This window comes from Lepisma saccharinum, chromosome 27, assembly GCF_977018435.1.
Source record: "Lepisma saccharinum chromosome 27, izLepSacc3.1, whole genome shotgun sequence".
Taxonomy (NCBI): domain Eukaryota; kingdom Metazoa; phylum Arthropoda; class Insecta; order Zygentoma; family Lepismatidae; genus Lepisma; species Lepisma saccharinum.
The window spans coordinates 8,005,442-8,032,800 of record NC_139255.1 but is presented as its reverse complement, the minus strand read 5'-3'; the positions used below and the strand labels follow the sequence as shown (position 1 = coordinate 8,032,800).

General features: G+C 35.9%; 1 protein-coding gene across 1 annotated transcript in view; it reads right to left on the bottom strand.

Moving 5' to 3' along the window:
* Positions 1 to 395: 395 nt before the first annotated feature.
* LOC145979948 (orexin receptor type 2-like) overlaps positions 396 to 27,359 on the bottom strand; it is a 548,473-nt gene continuing 521,509 nt past the window's right edge. Inside the window, exon 6 of the mRNA XM_083112891.1 lies at positions 396 to 9,062. Coding sequence (XP_082969017.1) covers positions 8,863 to 9,062 — 200 coding nt within the window. The 3' untranslated portion in view covers positions 396 to 8,862. The remainder of the gene's footprint in view (positions 9,063 to 27,359) is intronic.

The following is a 27,359-nucleotide window of genomic DNA, read 5'->3' as shown; positions in this document are numbered from 1 at the left end:
GTATTCACCAGACGTTGCTCCTTCGGACTACTACTTGTTCGATTGCATGAATAACGATTTGATTGGACAGTGGTTCACTTCTTCAGAAGATATCGAAAAATGGGTCTCTGACTGGATCGCTTCAAAGGATGAGGACTTCTTTCGCCACGGAATCCGTAACTTGCCTAACAGATGGTCGAAAGTGGTGGCTCGCGATGGACAATATTTTTCTTAAGGTATTTATGTATTTTGTGTTTGAACTACAGCTTCAATGTGTGCATAACAACCGCACGAATTAATTCCTAGACCATATATGTGAAAAACCATGTCTATAATCCTCAATAATATTACCACAGTATAATTATAATTATCCAGTATGGCAAAAGAATAAACCCAAATTGTTATTTATAGCTTTATTCTACAATGTATACACACATTAGTGATTGTCACAATAATGAAGTACAGTGTTAGGTTTATAGCACAATAAATGAGATCACTTCAGAAAAGAATGCTATAGATTCAAATAGGCAAAGTCTCTAGCCCTATTTCTATACTAATGATACATACATTAACTTTGTAATATTAAAATACATTTTACTTCCTGTATTAATTTGTAGTTTTATTAATTACAAAAATATTTTCAGGAGTACACATGTACATGATGTAAAGGTTGAGAAAAATGTACAGACTGATTTTTGACCGACATATTGCAAATGCTATTATCTAATAGAATGAAAATGCATAAACGGGAAACCCTGAGATTCACTGAGAATATGTATAGAATTAGGGAATCATTTAAATATTATTAGATTTTTTTTAAATATGCATAAATTTTGTTTTGTTACTCTTGAGGCTGAGTCGCTTTGAAAGGTCACGGACACTGCCAGGTTGTAACGATTTCATTGAAAATCAATGTATCCATTACAACCTGGCACTTTGAGTTGTGTACATACCAATCCTTACAATCTTACCACTACTGATGCTTGAAAATGGAAATAAAAGTTCTGCAAAATATTAATCAATATTAGGGAGATTTCACACTAAAGCGACAAGTGACACATGTCACTTGTTGCTTGCATGTTGCTCAGACTGGGCAGTTTTCTCAATACCGTGCATTGCCTCAGTTTGTTGTTTGCGTTTGCACAGTAAATGCTTCACCCCCAATGAGCTATATTTAAACTCTAGAATAGAGCCCAACTGGTGGCCTTACAACATTTATGAACCTCTAATTTGTTGATATCAATATGCACAATGTTACAAGATTTAAACACAACATTCTTTTACCTTTTTCAAGCTTGTTGGTGCAGTTATTGGCTATAATTTGCCTTCAACAACATGTAAAGAGGCCATTTAATACGTGCTTGCTTTTGTTTGAAGGCAAGTCAGTCCAAAGTAGATGTATCAATGTGTTAGGGTACTCTTGAGCAATGTTTCTCAACTGCTGAACCCTGGTATGAATTATACTTAGAGGTTCTGTTCAAAGTGGTTGACAAATAAAATCCTAATTTCATATTTGAGTTGTGAATTTTTGTGTTTTAAATCCACTTTATGCAAAAATAGATTTATCAAGACTGGAAGTCTGCACTATGTGCCTCCACTGGGTATTGAACCCCGGATCAATTGATTACAATGCAATAACATTACCACTACACCATCCATGACAAGCCTAGCTATAATGAAAATATTACTTTGATTGCCAGAATTAATTTATCAATATTTAATTTCAAGGGTACATGTGTATAAAATTTTAATACTGGAAAGGTATTTACAAGGAAAATTCTTGGGAGCCTGGCATTGACTTTTAAAAAAAAGAATTTACCAGGCCACAGTCACGAAGGTTGAGAACCACTGCTCTACTTCTCTTTGTTCAGGCTGGAAAGGAAAGCGAAAAGTCTAGCGTATACTGTTTGAAGTCAGTGCACATGATTTCTTAGTTTTCTCATGGACAACATGCCTCTAACGAGTTTCAATAACATGTACAAATTTTACAACATTACATGTAGCCATGCATATTCTTACGTTTTCTGATTAGTGCAATTATGTCGGTATCATCACCCACTGACGGCCATCATGTGAACTGAGCAAAGAAACAAGTGTCGCTTGCAGCTCGTCACTTCTGTGTGAAACTCTCATGTTTGTATTGATTGTCACCTGTTGTGAACTCTCCCTTAGTATTCCACTCCAAATTGTAAGCCTCGATTTACAGTTTTACTTTTAAACATTCAATAATTACATCAGGATATTAAAATATCTGGTATGTAATCACACACAGACAAAAAAAAAAATCTTGCACATTACTGATCCAAATATATAGGAGTCAAAAATTATCCACACTTTTTCACCATAATTTTTTTTGTAGGTTGGCCACACTGACTTCAGCATTCAGGTGCTGAAAGTTGGTACTCTTGTGGTTATGTGGCTGAGGTGTCATATTAATCCCCCATTATTTTTCTTTTGTAATGGAGTGAACATGGCCGTGCTGCACCAAGGGAAAACAGAGATCAGTGATCTGAAACTTGTCATGGATGATTTCGCACACAGAACAATGACTAAGGCCAGCCGCACACCGGATCCGACACGGCGAGTCATTTTTGTTGCAAACCGACTTGGGGAACGTTTAACATGGGGCTCTTATGTGCCGCCGCACACTGGACGAAACATTTGACTTGAGTCACCTCGAGTCATGTTGCGAGAAAACGCTCTGTGCATATGCGAATCGCGCACCAACTGCATGTGACTCATCTCTGTATTGTTTGACAGCACATATTATATGTAAGTTTGACAGTGCAGTCAAGGTTAAAAATAGGACTTGATCCAGAACACCTAAGCGATTATTCATCAACTGAGCACAATAATGACAAAATTGATGCACTATGGAATTAAGTGGTACAGGAGATGAATTACATTACAATTACATTACGTGAAAAAAAGGGGCTATTAGCAATTATTTTGTAATGTACAAAACATATCGTAAATTGTACAAGAAAAACAATCTTCAGGGCAATGATATTTTGATTGATTGATTGAATTGTTGATTTAAGTTCACTTTATGCACAGTAAGGCTAATCGGGACCGGACCTACAGTTTAGTGGGACCCAAACCATTGTGTGCCCCCACCGGGTATCGAACCCGGGACCCCTTGATTACAAGGCGATGATGCTACCACTGTGCCATCGGGGAGGCCAGCAGATTGATATTTATAGCTGGAATAACTTTGTGGTTGCAGTACGCAAATTAAACGTTTTCTTTTTTTGATGGGAAGCAGCGTTTAAAGTTGAACTGGAATGCGTCAGAACTTCATTCTGGCAAAAACTCTGTTCCTGCTGCGATATTGGACATCCATTTTATTTATTTAATGCACCATACAAAAGTCCATTCTTTGTTACATTAATTCTTGTAAAAAATAGATGAAAGGAATAAAAGAAAGTTATTTTACTAAATTTGTCTCTTGTTGGTGGAAATGTAGAAAAAAATAATATATTGCGGTGAGTGCTATTCGTTTAAGATGCAAATGAGAACCTAATTTCCTGAAATGACAGATGTGATAGATCTTGTGTTTATTAATTTACTTTGTATTCAATAATAATAATACAAATCAGTGCTTTTTTCAGGCAGTATGCAACAGCACGCCGTACCAGTAACCTTTATATGTGAGAATGAAACTAAAAGAATTTTATTTTAAGGAAAGAAGCATGTGTGTGTGTGTTCATGTATGCATGATCATTGCACCGGTTTTATACCACAATAACAAATAACAACAAACCAACTTGTACCGAAAACTTTCTTTCCAGAAAAAAACGCTGAGAACAATAATTAATAGTTACTTCGTTTTGTCAGAAGCAAAGTGACTCGTTGTGTCATGTCGCTTTGTGTCCTGTTGTGTTGTGTTGCATCGTGACTTGTCGTGTCTGATCTGGTGTGCAGCTGGCCTAACAGTGGCATATCCAGAATTTTCGAAATGGGAGGGGGTTATGTACACCTTTTTATAGTAGTCTGTCCTCATTTTTTGATTTTATCCTGCTTTTGACGTTCTTTTTGTTTAGGAATTCTGGGCCAAAGGGGAAGGGGTTAAAACCCCACCAACCCCTCGAGCATGCCACTGATGACTAATTTGCAGAGAGAATGCCACCTCATCGACTGCCACCGTGTCCAGTATGTTCGTCAGAATCACCTCTTGAGCTTGTTTAATCTTTCCGTCTGTGGTGGAGGTTGATGGGTGTCCTGCTCCCGCATTGTGCTTCCCGCTTGTCAGGTCATTTTTAAACCTCTCGATCCACTCACACACACTGTCCCTGTATTATATTAAAAGCCTGCTGTGAAATTCAGCCTCTGACACAGCTTCGGAACAGAGAAATGGATCAGTTCTACCTTAGTGCACAATATCTGCAGAGTGGCCATGCGATTAAGATAAAACCTCAACACATAACCACAAGAGTACCACCTTTCAGCACACGAGCACTGAGGCAGTGTGGCCAACCTAAAGGAAGTTATGGTTAAGTGCAGATAATTTTTTACTTCCCCTCGTATAAATTCAAACTTCAAATTTGCATAATTTCCAGGATAATGAGGCTGCAAAAGTGTTATGCAGCACTTTTGTGGATCCTGCAAAATACAAAAATGCCGGAAAGTATCGGTAAATAAACTTTGATATTTTTATACCCAATACCACTGGTATTGGCATATATATACATCAGCATTGACTCAGTCCTAATTACTTTTGAAATGAGACTTGCCTATTGGTTGGTCATATTTATTCTGAAATTCAATATATTTTTTTTAAACTCGAAACTGGCATAAGTCAGGATCAAATTGAAATTCTATTTGCCAATCCAAAACTTATTTCACCTATTTAATTGGAATTTTTCAGGAATATTAATTGTATAGAACATACGGGTGTCTTTTATTGTGTGTTGTTTCTCGTATCATCCACTTGGTTTTCTGATGGCATTTGAACATAAGTTGTATGTTAAACTCATGAGCATCTTCGCGTGGGGGAATTGTGGGTTGGTGCAGAAATAGTAAATAGTGTATACAGGAAACCTACTATGAAATTTCATGTCTTCTTTTTGTTGGTTTCCATGGATGCTGTTTTATGGCAATCAAAGTAAAATTACTATAAGTTTAAGGGAGAGCACTGTTGCCAACTTAGCCTGATCTAGCTAGTTCGTGCACTCATTTGGCTGTGAACTGTGGCACCCACCTCCTGCGCTGACATCACTAGACCTTGCCTACATAGATCAACTTTTGCCATGAGTATACATTTTGCACGTGACGTGATATTATTATATTGGCTGTGTCGGCCCACCACCCTCTCGCCTCACCAGCTACTTTTATATAGCACCGTGGCTGAGGTGGAGATGGCAATATTGTTATCCAGTAATCCCTTATTTCTTGATTTCATATGACCATCAGTGGATTATTGAGATGGGTGATGCCGTCGTATCTACATGATGAAAACTAAGAATAGATTGTCATCACTTTAAAGTTACCGGTAATAGCAGCACCCTCCACCCCTTTGACACCTAAAATTACCCTAGCAGACACTTTATCCAGCCTTCCTAAATCTAGCTCCTTGAAAGTCAACTTTAGTTCAATTTAAGGTGAAATTTAGCTCTTTTTATGTGCATCAGGTTTGGCAACACTGCCAGAAAGGCCGTAGGATGCAAGGAGAAATGCATTACACTTATGGGGGAATTATATTATTAGTTTTCTTGAGAATATGAAGCTCCTGATGGCGGAAAGAAGATATGGTCGGGTAGAGCATCCATTGAAGATGATATTTTCGCTAGAAAGAGTCTAAACTCCCAATGTGTAGCCAGCTGTAACTTGAATTCGAAGTTGTTTCTCCATAAGGAATACATGGGATTCTGTAATTACTTATTCATCATATTTTTCGAACATGGTATCTAGCTTAATAATTTTTAAACTTTAACTTTAAAAAGCGCTTGCACTTGCAACATGTGGAGTAATTCATACTCTCAAATTATGTGGGTATTTTCATTAGTAGCAGTGCTCATTTTAACGATATTGAAATAAGTGCATGCCTGGTGCGACATTGTCACACATCACGTTAAGAATTGCTCTAGAAAGCATGAATCTCAACAGGGACATGGAACTCCAGATCAGTCACACCTGGAACCAACTTCTCCATAAAAGCAAGACGTCTACCGATAAAGCACTGGGATCCAGAGGAAACCAATCACAGGACTCAAATATTTAACCGTATACTAGGTCTCCAATTTAACATTCCCTGATGGTGAAAACAATGTATGCGCTCGAAACGTTGCTAATATCGAATTAATGTTGTTGGTAACCTGAGAATACCTGTTTGAATCACATTGTAAGGAAAGTGAGAATCCTACTTTGGAAATTACATTCTTTTTTGCATTTGCACCTATTGGTAGAGCATCTGACTGCTCTGTGGGAGACCCAGATTCGGTCCCTACGATACGTGATTTCATGCAGGGATTTTCCAGACCATAAGGGATAGTAGCACCTTTTACATTTATGTAAGTGTTGTTAATTTTGAAATATTGAGAAGAAAGGCAGATAATGTGCTGTGATCATGCACAAAGAATCAAATATCACATTTAAAACTTATTTCCTTAAATCATTTTGTATGTTTCAATAATTTTCATCATTTTCCAAGGTAAAGAATTATGGCTACAAGCTATACATGAAAAAAATCACCAATATTGGCAGTGTATATGTAAGTTATACTGGAAGAACATAAGATTATAATATCCACTTAGCATACGTGTTAAATGAGCTGAGCTGTCTTTTCAATTGACAGATAAACAAAAGAATGTATAATGGAGTTATACTGCACCTATGATATACACACTTTTCAAGATTACATCAATATGATATCATAAGGTACAAAGAAACCTCAAAACAAACATGCAGTACTTAAAAAATATGTGATTAAAGTCAGATAATAATACATAAGTAGTTGTTATGAACATCTTTGAGTATTAGAATAATAAATTGTCATTGGATACCTAAATATTCTTCCCTTGTAAAAAAAAAAATGGATGTTATGGTCTTTCATATGCACTAGTGCAAATTGATGGCAGTCTGTATTTATGCATTGAGGTGGGAAGACATACAGATGGTTGTTCACGATCTATGGTAACAAATTCAAACGTCTGTAAATGATTAATAACCGTGCCTCCAGTGGGGATGTTCAATGTGGTGGTCACGAGCGTGAGCTATTGCTCTGCATCGCAGTTTCCACTGCAGCAAGCATGTATTGTGATATCCAGTTTATTCCACTCCTCCTGGCAGGCTTTACAGAGACCGACCACGGTTCGCGGTCGCCTGCATCCAAGGGCACTGTTCAATAACCCAAATGCACAGGAATCCATTGGCAATGCATCACGTGATTTAACAGGGACATCACTGTGAGGGATGGAAGGTATTCTTGCTTATCTCTCCATATCCTCCAAGAATTGGCAGGTTGAAGCCTTATCCTGATGCAGCCAGACCTTAGTGGAATCTACACCAGAGAGAGATTGGATTTCTATGCGAAAAATTGGGGTCAGGATGTGAGTTTGATAATATACCAAGTTGACTTTGAAGCTATCCGGCGAATGGTTAACTTGCATTTGTAGCTATGTCTTGCGATGACCATGAAACTTGTAAAAACTGTCTTCAGTCTCCTGATACCATCTTGGAAACTCCTTTTTCACACCGTGGTTTGTAATATATTGCCCGGGGTTTGTTGTAGTAACACACATGCCTCATCTAATGTGACAACAAACATCCACTTTTCACCGGCCAGGTGGCATTCATACAACTTTCGGCTCTTTGTGACACATTCTGCAATGTGCCGGGCCAGCACCTTATGAAATTGGCGTTAATGCCACCTTTTCAGGTTCAAATCTCGGTTGATAATGGTCTTGACAGTTGTCACGGAGATCCCTAATTTCACTGCAATCTTCTCTCTGCGTTGTTGAATTCGGGCCGGAGACCAGGGGCTTTACCTTCCGAATAATCTCATGGGTCCGTCATCAGTCATCTCCTGGCCTTACCTTGTTTATGCAGCACACATGAGATACTTTTCTTGAATATTGTGAAATCACGTCTTTTACATTGCTTGATAATCTCGCAATACGAGTATTTTGCATCGGAAAGGGCAGTGACGTAACCTTCTCAGAATGGTTCGATTTTGGGTGCCATTCTACGTACACGGCACTCGAGCACACTGCTGTACACACTGTCACTTACACTGCTGCAGTTCGCACTGATTCCATAAGTTTACATGCATGTAACAAATTTGTGAATATGACCTTCGCAACTTGTTACCACAGATCGCGAACAACCTCTGTACAATAGGTCATTCTCTTTACATAGATTGATATGAATGGGTATACATACATTGGTATTGTGGCAATTCACTTCTTTTGTATGTTTTGTATTTCAGATTACAGAAACAGAATGCAACAATTCTGGGTGGTTAACTTCAGGCATAGTAAATTCCCACTCTTCTTTACGCAGACAGAATTCTTTGACTATTTTATGGATTCATTGTGATACTCGCACACAACATTCAATAGACTGCACACTTGAAGCAGTATTAACTTAATCTTATTGTTATTTAATATTTTTTAGTCCACTGCACATTTACAATTTTATAATATTTATAGTTATTTAGTTCTTACCTTCATACTCATCATCTCAAAACTTTGTCGTCAGTAACTTTAGCAATGGCTTATGCCATAAATATCAATTTAGCAATATAACATTTGATTCTTATTAAAAATATTAGTTTTTTTTTTTAATATTTTTCCTTTTCATCTGGCTTGAGATTAGTTACGGGTGGTGGGAATCCATCGATCCGAGTTACTAGCTCACGTCACTCACTGGTGACTCAACCAACCCTCAGTCAACATCTTCCAGCTTCGTGTTGGTGGACAGTCCATTAAGTGGTACTACTTCTGTTCGTGGATTGGTGGTCGAGACGATGCTGGTGAAACGGCAAACGTAGGTGCTACTATGTGGCGTGCCTCGTCTTCTGTGTGGAAATCCAGAATCTCGTAGCCAGCATCCAAAAGAACGTACGAATTCCTTTCGAAATTTATCTGAAAAACAAAAAGTATTATTCACCAAAATTTATCAGTAATTAATATGCCTGAAATTATTAGTGTTAAGCTTGCAGCTTTGTTTAGAAAGGGTATTCACTAGAGCTAAGGCAATACCAATGGTATCAGTTTACCAATACCATTTATGCATTTTGGTCATTAACGGACTCTGCAAAAATGTTATGTGGCACTTGAATGGAGTCTAATTATCTTGGAAATTAGACTAAATTCGAAGTTTCTTTTCATTTTGCACCCAGTTTTATGTGAAAGAATTTTGTAATAACATACATGTAATTTAATAATCTGATGTAAATCTTGAATATTTTAAAACAAATAATTAAATACAGTGGTCACACTATAATCTGGCACTTCGCCAATCTGACCCCTCCAGTAGTCCAGCATTGAGCGAGTGGGGAGCGTGAAAGGGAAACAAGTTACTGCATGTCGGTATCAGAGACCTTGGCATGAGGTAAACACTAGGCTCAGTATAGCGATCTGTATGCGTCATTGTTGCACACGCACAGTTTTTTGTCTCAGTGTTAATTACGTGTATTGCTGTGAGTGAAAAATGTCCCTACAGAGCAAACGAAAACATAAAACTTTATCTCTACTTGAGAAACATGCAATTTTAAAGAGCTTGAAAAAGGTGAAAAGTTAGCAGCTATTAAAACAATACCTCACAATGCTGCCATGGATTCCTTCACTACGTCCATTACATGGGCAGAAGAAAATTGTGTCTCCGCGAGTGATATCTTGGTGTTAAAATAGACTTCAAGAAAAAATATTAGAAATGTCATTTCAAGCTAAGAAACAAAAAATTGACACTTTTTTTTAAACCTGTTGCCTCAAAGGAATAATACAAATACTGTACTACAGTGCAGAAATATAAGTTTTTTTTCTTTTATTTTTGTTTAACGTAAACGTAACACAGGCCTAGTTAAGGGTATGAAAACTACACGAAAATGCTATTAAAAAGAGTTTTATAAATGAACCTCCACTAATCGGTCTGATATCTGCCGGATTACTAAGGGATTACTGTACTTGCACACAAATATTAACCAATATTTGGAACAACTTCTATTTTAAGTATAGGTATGGGTGGGAATTAGTGCAAGTTTCAGCCTTAGTATTCACTGCCTAAATTATTTAGAACTTCAGCATGTTGTACATATCATTCTTACCTTTTTATAAATACTACTGTGATTGTTTTCTAAGAAGGAAATATTTCAAAATGGTTTTTAAGTGCAACAACACAAGTATTCTCATCAGTAAATCAATGTTATTTTGTAGTAATAAATTAATTAGTATTGTTGAACCAATGGATATGGGCACACAAATATACATACATACACTTGTTTATTGTCACTCACATGCATGCCTGTGTAACAGCTGGAACCACACTGCTTGCTGGCAAAATCGGATGTGCATAAGCTCTCAACTCAATTTATTTTAATTAAATTATTTCACAATTACAAGTAATTAAATACTTTTGTCATGGATGCTGGAAATATTTCCCTTGTACTGCCACACATTTTTCACTTGTTTTCATGTAAGAATTGTATACAGTAATTCTTTGTTCTAAGTGTACTCATGGTGCATCATTATAACAACACTCAGCAAGTATTGGTTCATTACTGTCTCCTTAGCCAACTACACGTAAGTGAATGAATATAAGTCTATCTTCAACATGATACATCCACCCATATGATAGAAAATACTGACATTCAAGGCAGACAGTGAGGTGCCACTGGAAAGCAGTGACGTATTCTGAAAATTTGACCTGGTTTAACAGCAATTCTTATTTATTGTACTTATCAATTTAGATTAATTAGATGTAATAGGAATAGAACACCAATACAGGCATGCAAGTAAAACAAAAAGAAAAGTCTGACAACTTCAAATTTTCTGGCAAATTCTATATTGTTCCTAAAATTTCACTTTTTACTTAAAATTGGACCTGCATTCTCCTTCATGTAGCAGCTCTGCCTCTGCCAAGCATGGCACAGAAAGCAGGAAGAAACGGTGTTATCCCGTTAATGCTTTTTGGAAAAGTGGAACTGAACATGCAGACCACTCCCTTTAGCTCCCTTGCCCTCCCTCTGCAGGAAACCAGACGTCAGAAGGTTGAGATGAAGAACTATTAGTGGCATACATAAAGTGGTCTTTTTAAGTAATTTACTTACATTCTGGTTTTGATGCTTGCTTTAATAGTTTACATGAGCCATTACCCACATACCGTATTTACTAATGTATAATGCATACTTTTTTCCAAAATTTTGGCCCCCAAAACCTGTGGTGCATATTATGCATGGAATAATTCAGACATCCAAAATTAAAACCACACATGTTTTCACTGTCATTGTATATAACACATACAATCAACCAGGTTGGATTTTTATAGTACTAATACAGTAAAACCTGGTTATTCCGGACTCGCATAATCTGGACAAAAAAAAAAGTGTGATGCAGAGCCAGGTTCATCGGGCACATCATCATAATATGGGTATCACGTATGTACGTACTGCATTGTATGTACAGTATTGCTGAACATTTTACTGTATTGTATAGTGTATTTAGGCCTATGCCCTTTAAATACACCATAAACGGAGTTTTAATACACTTTCTACTGTTCTTTTAGGTTATTTCAGTTAATCCGGACTTTCGTTAAACCGGTCAATTTATCCCCCCTATTAGTCTGGATTAACAAGGTTTTACTGTAATTTAAAAAAAAAAAACACTATAAAAGTGAAATGGCCATTTCCCATGATTTTTCACTTTGTAATGGAACATTTAGCGACTGCGACATTCTAGCAGAATCCGTGTGTACACCTCCCGTCACATGGGATTCGTACCAGCAGTATTCCTTGGCCGAGAAACAGGGCCGGACTGGAACTGCCAAGAGGGTGGTGGCAATTTTCCTCAACAGGGTGCCAATTGCGAGCAGTTGAGAAAAATAGGTGCTGAATGTGTTTTTGGAAGATAACTGAGAGGATCTTGCCCAGTGTCCCATAGGGCTAGTCTGGCCCTGGCAAGAAGCAATAGAAAATAACTTCCTGAACACTGCAAATCCATAACATAATTTTGATCTTGCTTTCTTCTACTACAGAATAAACGAGGTTGTTTCAGAAGTGAAGGCTTTGGGAAGCTAAACACAGCGGAGGAAGAGATGTGGTGTTGGCTGGTGACTAATTGTATACACAAGACCAGTGGTGGGAAGTAGCATGCTACTTGTAACGTCGCTATTGTAGCTAGCTACAAAATTTGTAGCTTTAGCTGTAGCAGTGCTACATTTTAAAAATTGTAGCTGTAGCGAAGCTACAAAATTGCTGTAGTTATAGCTAAAATTTTGCTACAGCTACATTTCTTCTCGGAATTTTGAATGTTGCAACAGAATCAAAGAAAAATTCGACAATAATACATGGAGATACGGATAATCTAGATTATAAATATCTTGATATCGCAGATTAGAGATATCCACGTAATTTCATTAATAGAATAATTCTAATATTCAGATAACTGACATATAAGAATATATTCTTGCTAACAGCTACGCTTTCTTTTGAACTGCATCGCCATTTTGGGGAGAAAGATGCCTAGTTTGCGCCAACCCCGGAACAAATTCTGTAAATTTCAATGATGTAAGAGACAGCAAAATGTCATTAATAACTGTAAAACACAACTTGCAGTGCAAAACGAGTGATCCATTTTCCACTACAATGCAAACAATAGTGCCAGCAATGAGTGACTTGGTACGTTAACAGCATTGATCATTGTTGGTTCATAGGTTCTCACCAGCAAGAAATTATTGTTACAAGAATGATAAACATACACTTTCTAGAATCACAATTATTATATAATATTTAATATTATTTACATAATATTTGTTCACAAATTTTAAAATTACAATACGTTGAGAACACTTGGGTTCAGTCTCCTCAATTTTTTTTGTGATATTGTAAAAAGTAGGTACGAGTTATTCACTTTTCTGCAGAAATGATAATTTTCTTTAGTTAATATACAGTTTCCAAATGTGTGTATTTTTCCTACTTTTACCTCGCTTTTCTGTAATTTTCGCTAATCATGACAATGAGGAAAAATGGTTTATTTAGTAATTCACTTTCTGCCACATTGGGCTAATTGTGAGAATTAGGAAAATGATGAATTATGAGCAGTGTGGGGATTGGACAAGCAGGAGGATCCCATCCTCCCAACTAGGCATCTTTCCTAGTTTTTGTCCTAAGTCCACTTTATGCACAGACAAGCTAATCAAGACCACTATGTGCTTCCGTCGGATATCGAACCTGGGTGACACATTTCCACTCTGTCTTCAGGGAAGCATCTCTCCACCTGTTTCTCATTTATGCCATAGGAGCATACCTGGCTATTCATAAGGTTAAAGAAAACATGTAATGAATATGGGGAATTATGATAACAAATAACAATCTATTTTCAAGTAAGTACAACTTTCATACTAGAGGCTTCTTTGGTTGTTTCAATTTTCTTTTTATGCAGAAGTAGCTAGTAGTGCACATGAGTAGCATAGCGAGCTACTTTTTGGCAGATGTAGCGGTAGCTGTAGCGAGGTAGCATTCTGATCGCTGCACAAGACGATATTCTCCTCTTGGTCTACATAGCTATAGGCGAGTCACTGAATAGGTATGATGTAATTTACTCTTGATCAACATAGAAACAGCTTACAATTAATAAAGCCATTTCTTGAACTTGAATTGTACTGCAAATTATATGTGAAATTCAACTGTTTGTTGCTTTTCACCATCAAAAACCAGGATGTACATTATACATATGTAAATACGGTATTAAAGCTAAATATTTAAACATACGTGTTCCACTGTTCCACTGTTGGAAGCTATAAGATGTGCTATGTGCTTGTTTTGAGGGGTTGTACAGAAGGTCGATCTGCGTATATGTGTCCAATTTTGAACCGTCACCCCTGAGCACAGAATCGGCCAATCCAAGCGGTTAAAAGCGTGGGAGGATGGTTAGAGCCTATAGTATCGTGGCACTATCACGAGTGTGTGTTGTGTGCATCATGGCTCCTAAGGTGAACCGTTTTTGGGAGGGCTACGTAGTTGCACTTTTCCACGCCAAATATTCGGTGTCAAAAATTCAAAAACAGTGCAAAGACCATGGATGTGCCTTGGGTTCGACAACCATCAAGAACATAATCAAGTGGCATAAAAACCACGAGGTTCCAGCTATTCAGTCGCCCACCAGGGGGAGGAGGAAGTGAGCATGCACTGCAGTGATGCCACCCGTTTCTCAGAAGTTGCATAGAATGGCACTACAGAAAAAAAAACCGAAGCAAAGTGTGATGGCCACACGACTCCACGTAGCCCAGTCAACTGTATACTGCACCCTGTGTGAGAAATTAAACCTCCGGGAGGTTTTTAAAAGCCGTGAACATTCCCTCAGTGAGGCCTATCAGTATAAGGTCTTATCACATACATCTCGTTCTACCCAGAACTTCCTGCAACAGATGGTGACAGACACCGGCATTCAGGCTATTCCATTTCACGATATACTGGTGAAGTTACCAGATGCGAGTCCCATGGATTTGGTCTACTGAAACGGGCACTTTCCTCTCATCGTGTCACCACTCTCCGGGGCCTGTGGAAAGCCTGTCAGGAGGAATGGCAGAAGATTCCACTTCCTGTACTTCGTCGTAGCCTCCTACAATTGAAGTTACGGTGCAGGGCTATTGCCAAGACACACGGTGATCACATTGAGACCAACCGATGGTGGTCCCGTGGATTTTCATAAGGTAAATGCTAGTCCAAAATCGGACACATATATGCAGATCGACCTTCTGTACACATCCAACTTCACTTGCAACAGGCATGTTCCAACCCCTACATAGGCATGTGCTCTTGCAACATACTAATGAAATAAAGGCACTGTGCACATGAAGCTAGTTTGAGAATAGAGCAAAGACAATGTTTACTCTTTCACCATGCAGACAATTATTCCATAAAACTTAAGATGGTTTCTCTAAAGTTAATGGTTGTGGGTCAAACACTTCATTCTATGTCAAGAAGCACAAATGTTGTTTTATATGAAAATATGGCTAACATGGATTTATGTTGGTTGGCAAATTGAAGTTGGTATGATGTTGGGCCAACAGTTATTGCCAATGTCTGCCCAACCATGGAAAAGTGAGTCAAAATCAGTTTTAAAAACTACTTTCTCATGTTAATACAACTTTCAAAAGTATGCTGTAAATTCTAGTGTAAAACAATTATAACACCATTAAGCCTTGTTTCCATGATATGAAACATCAATATGCTGACCAAGGCAGAAATTTATTTTATTATAAAACAAACTAAACGTAACGTTTCAACCTTCTAGCAAGGTCTTCTTCAGACTCTGCACCAAGTACAAATGTAACAAGTTACAAAACACAAAAATTACTCCCCTCCAGAATATGGAGGACAGAATCAAGAAAATATGCACGAAAGAATGTGAAAAAGAAGGAAAAGTAAATAGCCTATTAAAACAGTTGGAAAAGAATAGCTATGAGAAGGAGGATAGACTGGACATAAACAGAAGAAGGAGGAAAAGTGGCAGGAGAAATTGGAAGAGAAAGAAAAAGAGAGGAGGTTTGGAATAAGTAGTATGGGGAAGACCACAGAAAAGATATGCAAAGTGCTTAGGAAAGCGGGCATTAAAACTTACACGAAGGGAGGGAGAAGCAGCTTAAGAATAGCGAAGAATGCAAACAAGAAAAAGGAAAACAGAGAAGAGGAGGGGATTATTTATGAAGTAAAATGTAAAGAATGCCAGAGTGTGTACATAGGAGAAACGAAAAAGAGGCTGAAAGACAGGTTGAAACAACATAGGGATGATGTATCACCTAAGAGAGGAATGCGATATTTAAAAACACGAGAGAAACAGGACATGACATAGAGTGGGATGAGGCTAAGGAGATAGGAAGGGAGAAGAGAATACTAGTGAGAAAATGGAAGGAGGCCAAGGAAATAGAGAAGAAAGGTGAAGAAGACACAATGAACTGGAATGGGGTACTGATGATAAACAAAGAATGGAAGAAGGTGTTAGAGAGAGTGGAAAGGACAAGAGAGAGAGAAGAGAAGAAGGAAGAAGAATGATGAAAGGAAAAAGAGTGTGAGATAAAGAGTCCAACCACATTCCAGAAAATGTTTAGCTAAATCACCTGTCAGGTGAAAGTACAGTTGACAAGGGAAGGCCACCTGCTAAAATGTTCCAGGAAACAACTTTCTAATAGTCTGGAGGGGAGTAATTTTTGTATATATATATCGTCCTGTTTTGTACCTTGTTACATTTGTACTTTGTGCAGACTCTGAAGAAGACCTTGCTAAAAGGTTGAAATGTTACGTTTAGTTTATGTTTTATTGTAAAACAAGTGACATGTAACAGCATTTCAGCTACAGCACACACTGGAAATATAATTATTTTTTTTTAAATGGAAGTAGAAGCTATTTTTAACTTGCAGTCACTTGACAGTCCTTTGTCAGCTGCCATGGATGAAAGATGTGTTGGGAATTGCTTATTGTTTGTCTCTTTATCTGTAGTAGAACAAGAACATTCTTACAGGTTTTCTTGTGAAGGTGGTTAAACAATGTAATGTGCAGACTAAATTCCGTGAAAGGTGGAAACTAAATAAATTCTAGAAAGTTTTTTGTGCTACACTTGAAGGTACCTTGAAATCAATGATATCATATAAATGAGAAAGTGATGTGTATTTTTCTTTAATTTTACACAAATAATATAAAATCTATACTTTAGTTGCCAGTACGTTGGCCCAACGTAAAAACCATACTATTTTGGGCCAACGTCAGAACCACAGTCAACATTACCATAGCCCAATGGTATGTTCTTACATTTGGCCACCACTTTTGGATACTTGGGTAATTACAACATTGTTGCTGGCTTGGTTGCCGTGGCTGACTCAATCAATCTTGCCACTAAATTTCTCAAGTTTGAGTGTTCTTTGTACCACTTCATCATCCTCATTATTGCGATTTGCCAAAAGTGGAAGAAAGGCATATTAAGATAAAAAAAAAAAATTACAACGTTGGGATATCATCGCGATAAAGACATAGTGACTCAGATTAATATTATGTTATATGTGTACATTGTTAGGAGGTCGAGTAGCAGATCTTTTTGTAGACAACCATTAGAAATGTAATGAAATATAAAAATGAAAATAGGGAACACTGATTCCAATACAAGTCATGCATAAGCTAGGGTTGCTATACATCCAGGATTTTCTAGAACAGTCCTGGAATGGTAATATTAGTCCTGGTGTCCCGAAAAATTTCTTCAGGAAACATTAATGTCCCGGAATCTGGTAGGAAAGCAGAAATGATTGAGACAATACTTTATTATATTGGTAACACTTCAATATTGTCCCAAAGGATTTCTTCATTTTTACAGAAGAAACTACTTACGGAAATGAGTTTCTGTAGCATTTAGAAGTTCGTGGAGGTATTTTCTTTTATCGTGGAATGTATTTCACCGGGAATTCATGTATTTTTCAACAGAAATATCTTTCCGATGCACAATTGTCGTTGCTTTCATTTCCTTCCACTACGTGAACCAGATGTTGCGTACGTTTGATGACGTAAACCCCTGTCAATGTTTCCAACCATGCCATTGTTTTGCAAGAAGATGACAATTTTAACTATGTTTGCCTAATCTAACCTTGCCGTGCATGGTTTGTGGGGCTATTCATGAATTGGGGCTATCAGTGAATGGCTTGTGAGGCTACGCGTGATGACAATTTTAACTGTTTGCATAACCTAACTGAACCTAACCTTGTCATGCATGGTTTGTGGGGCTATCCGTGCATTGTTCGTGGGGCTATTCATGAATTGGGGCTATCCGTGAATGGTTTGAGGGGCTACACATGGGGATTTTTTGGTTGAGAAGGTTGGAAACACTGCATACCCACTCGTAATGTGAAAAATTGAATTTATTTTCGTGAAAAAGCCAAATAACACCTTGAAGAATCATTCACAATGCAGAATAGGTAAGTACAAAAGATTAAAATGACGAAATAAACGAGTGAGAGGTGTTTTGACCACATCGAAGTAGTAATATTTTATTTTATTTAAATGTGTGGACATAATTTTAAAATGCTCATTTTAAGAAACAATATATCCGTACATTGAACCCCTCCCTATCAATCATTCAAGAGTTTCCGAGTTACAACAAGGTTGGATCTTTGATTGGCACCGCTCAATGCACTTGCAGACAACAATTGGCAATAATGTTACTTGTACTGATTTTCATTTAAGATTCTCTGCCTCTATAGTATTCTGCTTACTGTAAGCTGTCATGCTCGGGTGCATATCTGTTCAGTCAGCAGTTTTCAAATCACATATATCGACATTGTGAGATATCAGTATATTTCATTATGGCACCGTAAAGGAAGTGTAAGTTAATGATTGACTTCGTAGTGAATTTCCATTCATTAAGATGTGTAAAGAAAATGATAACGAGGCCGCCCATCCAGCTCCCTGACCCTCCCCAAAAGGCCTTAGGGCAGCGGCGTCTGGAATTTTCACTTACTAAATATGGCAACCCTAGCTAACGCCACCTATGGATACATCAATGAAATACATCTTTCCATTCATAATACTGCTCACATGTTACAATGTTTTATATACTTAAAAATGTATATTCTGCTAATAGAATTACGCTTGGGTAATTAACACAAAAATTCAATGTGCATTTTATACATATTTAATACAGCGTTACATACATGAACGTGTCCCATATAATTAACAGCAAGATAAATATACTGAAACAGTAGAGGTATAAAAGAGTTTTGTAATGATGCATTGAGAGAGCGTACATTTTCCCCAATACAAAAATATGCAGGCAGCCAGAAGAGCACCGTGTTAAAAAAAAATAAACAGTGATTCTTAAGAGCTCAAATTAAGTTTAGCATAATATAGAGAAGTTAACTATGACTTGTTAGTCATTATTTTTTTAAATTTTAATATCAGTCTTATAATATTTATATTTAGTTATATAGTTTTATTTTTAAAATATGTCTGATATTTCTATAACTAGATGCATTATGGCATTAACTCTTGTTGTATTTTTCTGTTATACACTTAAGTTGAACGGTGTACATAAGTTCCAGTATGTAGACAGCCAAGTGAATAATTCAAAACTCTCAATGGATAAGACTTCATAATGCCAATAAATAAATAAAAGTAAATACTTCTTATGACATTTATGTTACTGACAAATCAAAATTACAATTATGAAATTTCTGAATCATTTAGTTTATATATACTATATGTAGGGTCTGGATACTTGTGCATTTTGCACAACCAATTTGTTGTTGCACAACATACACACAGAGAACACACAATTGAGAAAAATAAATTGCCAGAATTTGAGAAACAAAGTGAAATGTGAAGTATGGAGATATTTACAGAGATAATGACAAACTCTTTTTAAAATTTATTTTTATTTTTAATATCTCTTTCTTTCGAGCATACTGCTCTTGTAAATTCAATTTTTGAAACATATCTTTCATCATTTGTTTGAGTCACTCGAATAATAATAATGTACACCACAACTATTACAATATGGTTGAACACTTACAACAAATACTGTTCTTGTCTCCCATTTCATTTATTCTCAACAATTCTCTGGAGCTGAATAACACTTACTTGACACTTTGATTTTAGTTGGCTAATAGTCTTATGGTTGGGCATTCATTTTGAATATAGCAGGGCAGATAAATCTTATCTATATTACTTTGAATATGTTTTCTCTCTCTTGTTAAATATTAAAAAAAACATCAGCCTTTATACTTCTCTCTAGATTAATGTGCATGCATATGATCAAAAATACAGAGTGTATTATTAAGTTTTTGTTGTTACTGTATATATAGAAACGATGTATCCCATGATAATTTTTTTAAAAATAAGTAGCAAATCACTTCAAATTCAAATACATGCAAGTTGAGTCTGAATAAATTAGGCTTCTACTAAATAAATGGCTGAGGGAGTTGAGGAGTCAACTTGCAATCTTGGTGCAGAAATTCCCAAGTATGGTCCTTGAATGTACGTGGACATTTTTATTTTGCCAATATATTCATTTTTAGTTGTAATTTTTTTTAGGCTAAGTTAGTTATATTTTTTACCATGCTTCAAACACAGTGTATAATTTGCCAGCCCCTGTTGTGTAACATGCTATGAAACCAGAGATCTCAGGTTTGAACTCTGGTCAGGCATGTTCCGTTCCTCCTATCAATTCAGCATTCATCCTTATGATTAAGCCAAGAGGTCTGGTGGAGGCGAAAAGTTGTTCCGATCCCTCTTTAGACTTGAGGTCTAGTCGCAATTATTCTTTTATGCATAAAGTGGACATAAAACCAATCCAAAGAGGCAGAAAAGTGACATAAAATAAAATACATCATTTTGTGGTCCTTTTCAAATCAATTGCCCCCCTCCCAGTACAATCGAGGCTTAAATGAGGGGTCCAGTTTAGCTGTTCACAAATTATACATGGAATAAAGTATTTATCTTGTCTATGAAGTTATTTGTTGTATGTGCAGCCATAAAAAGTTATTTGTGAACATTATTTCTATTTAACCTCAAATGACTGTCTATGAATTTCTTAATCATTACCTTTTCACACAAAGCCGAAAGCAAGACAGATGAAACTGTTGTCATTCAAGCATTTACACAGTCACTATTATAATTATGGTGCAGGTGCAGTTGCTTTGTTTATTAATCTTTTGTATTTCCATAGGTTGAAATTTAATTTTTTACAGAAACCACATTCTTTATCCCTTCCCTGGGTAATCAAGAAAAACATATATTTTTAACTATTTTTTTTTGCAACTGTAAAGGTTTCATTTATAATTTCAGGTTATCAATGTACAATTTTGTGCACACATGAGTGTGTGTGTGTGTGTGTGTGTGTGAGGGCATTTCCATAAAAAAGGAATTACACTGTACAGCATATGAACTCGTAAATATTTGAAATTATATATCGATGTGAAGATAGATTTATCTGTGATGAATGCAATATCAATGTCTTTTTACATATGGTTTTGTTCTGCCTCAAGCTGTTATTATTTTTGTACAGTTTTCTTAACTGCATATTTATCATGCATGAATGGTGTGAATATGAAGTTATTTGTTCTATAGATATCAACGATGGTTGGTATTTTTGTGGATATATTCACAGTTAACACTTTGCTACTTTCTTTTTCCCCAGAAGTTTTTAAAAAAATCAGAAATTTTTTGCTAACTTTGTTATTAATTACCAAATTTTTCTGAAATCTAGAAGATGTCTTCTTTCTACAGATATATAATACATGTTACATTTTATGTACATTTGTGAATTTTTTCTGTAAGAATTTTTTGAAACAAAATTTTAAATATTGTAATAAAAGTTACTGAAAATTTTCAATACATAATATGGAAATAATTAATGTAGTACATAATAAACATACATAATCAGTGGTACTTTTGTCCCAGCCATATGCTAAACCTTATCTACAAGGGAAAGTAAACTGTCTTTGCTTCCCTAGTTTTCGAACCCAATCGCCTGTGCATAATAATAATAATTACTGTGCATAATATGGAAATAATTCATGCAAAAATAATCTTCACACCAAAATCGTCACTAACTGTGAAATCCAGTGAAAAAAGTTTCCACAATGTGCATATAAATTGTTCAATGCTAAACTCAAGAGTATAAGCAAAAGCACAATGTAATTTGACACAATTACGAGTAATATTCAGCAACGTAGAGAAAGCGACATCTACTGGTTGGAATTTGAGAGAGGTGGTTGCAACACACCTGCACACAAGACATGGTGTGATTATAGCCCGTCGTTTATTCACAACTCAAGTGTTAGAGAATGATTCATTATGACAATTGCCTGTCTTTTAAGACAGTAGCTGTATGATGGGCTATGCCCATCACTTGTCTGGAAAGTGTTAAGACTCAGTACTTATTCACAGAAACACCAGCCAAAAATTATGATCTCTTCAAACTGTGCGTCATTAAAATTTAACAAACAAAAGGTGCTTTTAAGAATTTACACTATCAAAAAATGTTTCAGATGAAAGTATTTTTTAAGTGCATTATACATCATGATAAATTATAAGATTGTCCTATTTTCACAGCAAAGTCTGAATAGTTTACTTGTGTACATTTTCTGAAATATTTATTTCAAACTCAATATGCATTTAATACATTGACATTTATGAATGCAAACACACAAAAACATATTCATCTACAGTCTACATTGAGGACAACGTTCCAGTAAATATCTGCATGTAAACTCAATTCTAAAACTATGCACAAAAATCACAAAATTATGTATATACGTATATGAACTTGTGCTTATGTACAAGAAGCTTCAAACATTTGGAAAAATATATGTATATTTCGTTCTGTACATTATTTCTCCTAAAAAGCAGAAGAATATCTTAATGTTGTAATAATTCTCCTGAGAGAATTGTTATCACTGTTTAAAACTTATGCCATAATTTATTTGGCATTTTATCATTACATTTTATACAATTCCAGTAGTTTGGAACAGGATTTATACAAGAACACAAAACTGCTTTGCCAACCTTTAAATGCTCTTGTTGATTCACTGTGATAACAATCATTAAAACTGTACACTCATGAAATTAATTATTATGTGATGATGGTATGGCAATGCAGCATTTTACACTTGATATTTACATCCTGTGAATGGGTCTGCTCATGAAATATGTTTGGTTATGTTAATATACAAAACTGGAGCATGAGAGGGACACAAACTCACAATAACGTCAAAGAGTAAATAACAATGGCCACAACCAAAGCTGGCTAGTTTCTTGTAACTTTCTAACATTTTACAAATGCATTTTTTCAAAATTAAATTCAAAATATTGATATGTTTAAATTTTTCTTTGCTCATACACTGCACAACTTAGAAGATATCGAAACAAAATATAAAACATTTCCAAAGTTTCAGCAGGGGGGGGAAAATACAAGTGTACATTTTAATCTTAAAAATAGAATATTTAAGGAACACAATGATCTGGCAACAGCAGAATTGCAAAGTTTTTCCTATTTGATGTTGAACCCATTATGGGGGTCTCACTTATAGCACACCGTTTGGAGGTGGAGCATTGATTGCTTTCATTGTTAGTTTTTTTAGGGCTGTTAGCATAAATACAAGACAAATAGGCTGAAATTTTTTGGGACTTAACCTTAAAAGTATTATTTATGTTAAGAGCTATAAACGTAACGTGTCTAACTTAACATCAAGAATATTTATCGTGACATCAGTAGACAAAGGTGTTCAGTACAGCATGCAATAAGTGAGACCAGAGTTCCCACTGGTGCATGCAATATCTACAGATGTGAATGTTTAAGAATTTTATAATTTTTCATGTTTCAGTGCTATTAAACGCATGACTGAAGAAGAAAAATTGTTTACATCACAGATTACATTTTAAACAATAAAATACATATTGGAAACAATTTTGCTGTTGTTATAATATAAATATTTCTTTATGTCTAGAAATATTTTAGATTCCTCTGTGATACATTGCTTTTAAATTCATTAGTAAATATTAGAAACTATTTAGCAGTTTTGTGTATTATAGTCTTCAATAAAAAGGTTGTGCAACTATAACTTTGTGTGTTTATAACATGAAAACTGTGAGATATTCACACTGAAATTTCTGCATTACAAAGTTTTGTCCATTGAGATATTGTACACTATTTTTGATTGTCAATTTCCCATGCAGCACACAATGTCTTGGGATGTTACAATGTCTCAGTTGCATTATATTACATGTATGTAATTGTAATGTACCTTACTCATATGTACTGTATGGATTATTCCATAGAGGAAATTATAATAATTAAAAATGGATCAAATCAAAATATTTGCGATGACCAAATTGGAAAACCAATTGTACACAGTCCTTTTGGATAGTGATTCATCCCCAAGAGCCAAAAAAGTCGCTCGATGCATTGTTTAGGTGTTAAACTACATTTGAAATCATAAAAAAACATTGCCAGAAAGTGTTCACAAGAAATTTCCATTTCTCACACGAAACTACTACTTCAAACTGCTGTGAAAAATAAAGGAATAGGCTTAAACAAACAATCAAAGATAATTTAAACATAAAAAAGGTCTATTCTTCCAATTTTTATAATTGCAGAACACTAGCGCCACTGTTGGTGGTAGTTTGCAGAAACTTTTCCAGCAGCCCTCATAATTGTAAAATGTGGAGGTTCAATTGTAAATTGCAAATCAAGGAAACAACGAACTCTTGCTTACTCAAGTACCAAAGCAGAGTATTATAGTTTGGGTGATTCCGCCAATGAGGCACAATTTACGAAAAATTTGTTATCAGAGATAATTGATATTAAAGTATCAATCATAATTTTTAATGATTATTTAAGTGTTCATAAAATTGTTGAAAATTGTGGAATATTTCTATGTTAGAGTTAACTCGGTTTTTAATTCTACAGTACCAACAAAGAGAATCCACTCAAACAGTAAATACCCTCCCTGGTTTACTCGAGAAATTAAGGATATGTTAAGACTTAAAGAGTATTACAGGAAACAAATGGAACATGATAATGATAGCAGAATAAAATATAAAGATACTCATCAAAGAGTAAAAACACTTATAAATAGAGCATACAACATGTATCTAAGGGAAACCGAGGAGAGTATCAAGAGTAACAGTAGACTGTTTTGGAATTATGTAAAAAATAAAAAGCGTAGAAATATGATTTCAAACCAAGGTATAATGTACAGGAGTACAATATTACAAACGAATCAAGAAATAGTAAATGGCTTTGTTTCTTACTTTAAATCTGTTTATACTGATTATATCAAAGTGCATATGACATAACTGAGAAAGTTGAACTACAGGTATCTAATCCACTTTCAAATAATAGACAAGGAATATTGGGATGCGATTAAAAAATTGAAACCAAAAGAGACCAGTGGGCCAGACGGAATTCCTCCTTATGTAATCAACGCTTGTGCAGAGGTATTCAGAATACCTTTATGTCTCATATATAATTTAATAATGAAGACGCAGAATTTTCCTAAGATATGGAAATTAACAAGAGTCTGTCCTATTTTAAAAACAAATGAAAATACAAAAATAGAGAATTATAGACCAATAGCCATAATATGTGCACCAGCAAAAGTTTTGGAACAAATCTTGTATTCAAGAATATTTAAACATGTTAAAAGTTACATACACAATAGTCAACATGGTTTCTATCCCTGTAGGTCCACCACAAGAAATTTAGTAAATTTTGTGCAAAATGTTTTCGATGCACTCTACTGTAGATCAATGGTGTATACAATTTATATTGACTTTTCAAAAGCCTTTGACAAAATTAACCACGACATTCTTTTGCGAAAATTATCAAGTTTTGGTTTAACAACTAATTTCTTAAATCTAATGAAATCATATCTGCAAGGAAGGAAACAATATGTATCATACAAACAATCTACATCTGCTGAATATGTAGTGAATTCAGGTGTTCCCCAAGGATCAAATCTTGGACCCCTGTTATTCAGCTTGTTTGTGAACGATTTGCCATCTTATGTTAAGAACTCTAAATGTCTTATGTACGCAGACGATATAAAACTATACAAACAAATTGACAACAGAGAGGATTCGTTAAAACTTCAAAGAGACTTATATGTGTTATATGAATGGAGTTGTGTAAACGATCTTAGTTTTAATATAAAGAAATGTTGTTTCATGCAGTTGACGAATAAGAGGTTTACTATTAATGGTCAAGTACTTCCACAGGCAGATATAGTTAAAAAACTTGGTGTCCATTTAGATTCTAACCTAACTTTTAAACAACATGTCTCACTTTTGATTAAAAATGCGTACAAAACGCTAGGTTTTGTTATAAGAAGTACAAAGAACTTTAGAGATATTGACTGTATTAAAATCTTATATAAAAGTATAGTGAGAAGCAGCGGTGGCTCAAGGGGGAGAACCGCCGTGCCATGGCACTACCCTCAGAAGAAATGCATACCTAGCCCAAGTATTGTTAAATTAATACATTGATAGTTTACAGACAAGGAGATTCTAATCTTGCAATCGGTCAAGCTGACGTGACAACCGCCCCAACCACAGACTAGATATGAACCGCCCCAACCTCCTCACTGCATCGCCAGCTGTTTCGTACCCTCGGTGAGGCAGCGGTCCGTGCCACCCAAGAGCTGGCCTAACCAAGTTGAAACACGTGCAGAGGGTTGGAGAAGTCTCCACGAGTAACATTTCCACCATGAGCCGGGAAAAAGGTGGCAGGGGGTGGTGTTAGCCAATGGGGTTAGCCCATAAGATACGAGCCGTGCCCGTTTTCGCTTGGCACAGCGAGGGAACTTTTGCAGTGTTGACACAGTTGCCATCTTCAGAGATAAGTCGCTAAATACGATGGATTTGTAAGACCCGTTGGGGAAGAAATTCGTGAAAAAGGTACTATCTACTTTTCTGCCAACTTTTGGAGAAACGAACCTAGTATTTTTCCAAAGTTAAATGAACATTTTGATAATAGATAGATGCGCCTAGAGGTCCATCCAGACTTTTTAAAAATATAAAAGTAAAAAATCCTATGGTGATGCGAGTTTCCTTTGGCATTTCGACAATTTCTTTTTACATCAAATGTCTAGAATATTTTCAACATCCAGTTGGAATACGTGTGCATGGGGGAGGAAAAGGTGAAAAGATTTGTTTTCCCTTCCTCTTGTAATTGTGTTTTTAGTGAAGTGTCCTGTAGTGTATAAAGATAGGTTAGTGAGTGAAGATGAATCGTATTAGTGTGTTATTACTTAAACACACACTGTTTTCCACGTTACCAAATGAGGATAAACATCTTGGCCACTGGCGCAACCTCAAGGAGGGGGCGGGGCATTGCAGAGTATTTTTTTTTCCGATTTCTTGATCACGTTGGCACTGCTCATCATACTTGCCGCCGGCCGCCACTGGTGAGAACATCTATGGTGAGAAGTAAACTTGAGTATGCGTCTATTATATGATCCCCTCTTTATAAATATTATGAAAATAATCTCGAAAGAATCCAAAAAAGGTTTCTAAGATATTTCTATTTTAAAAAATATAATAGACCACCACAAATGAGAACGCCCTACAAAGACCTCCTTCTGGAATTCAATTTCGAAACTCTTAGCAATATGCAAAAATTGTTAGTTCAATTGTTCCTGTACAAAACAGTAAACGGCATATTAGATAATAGTTTATTTCTTGGACA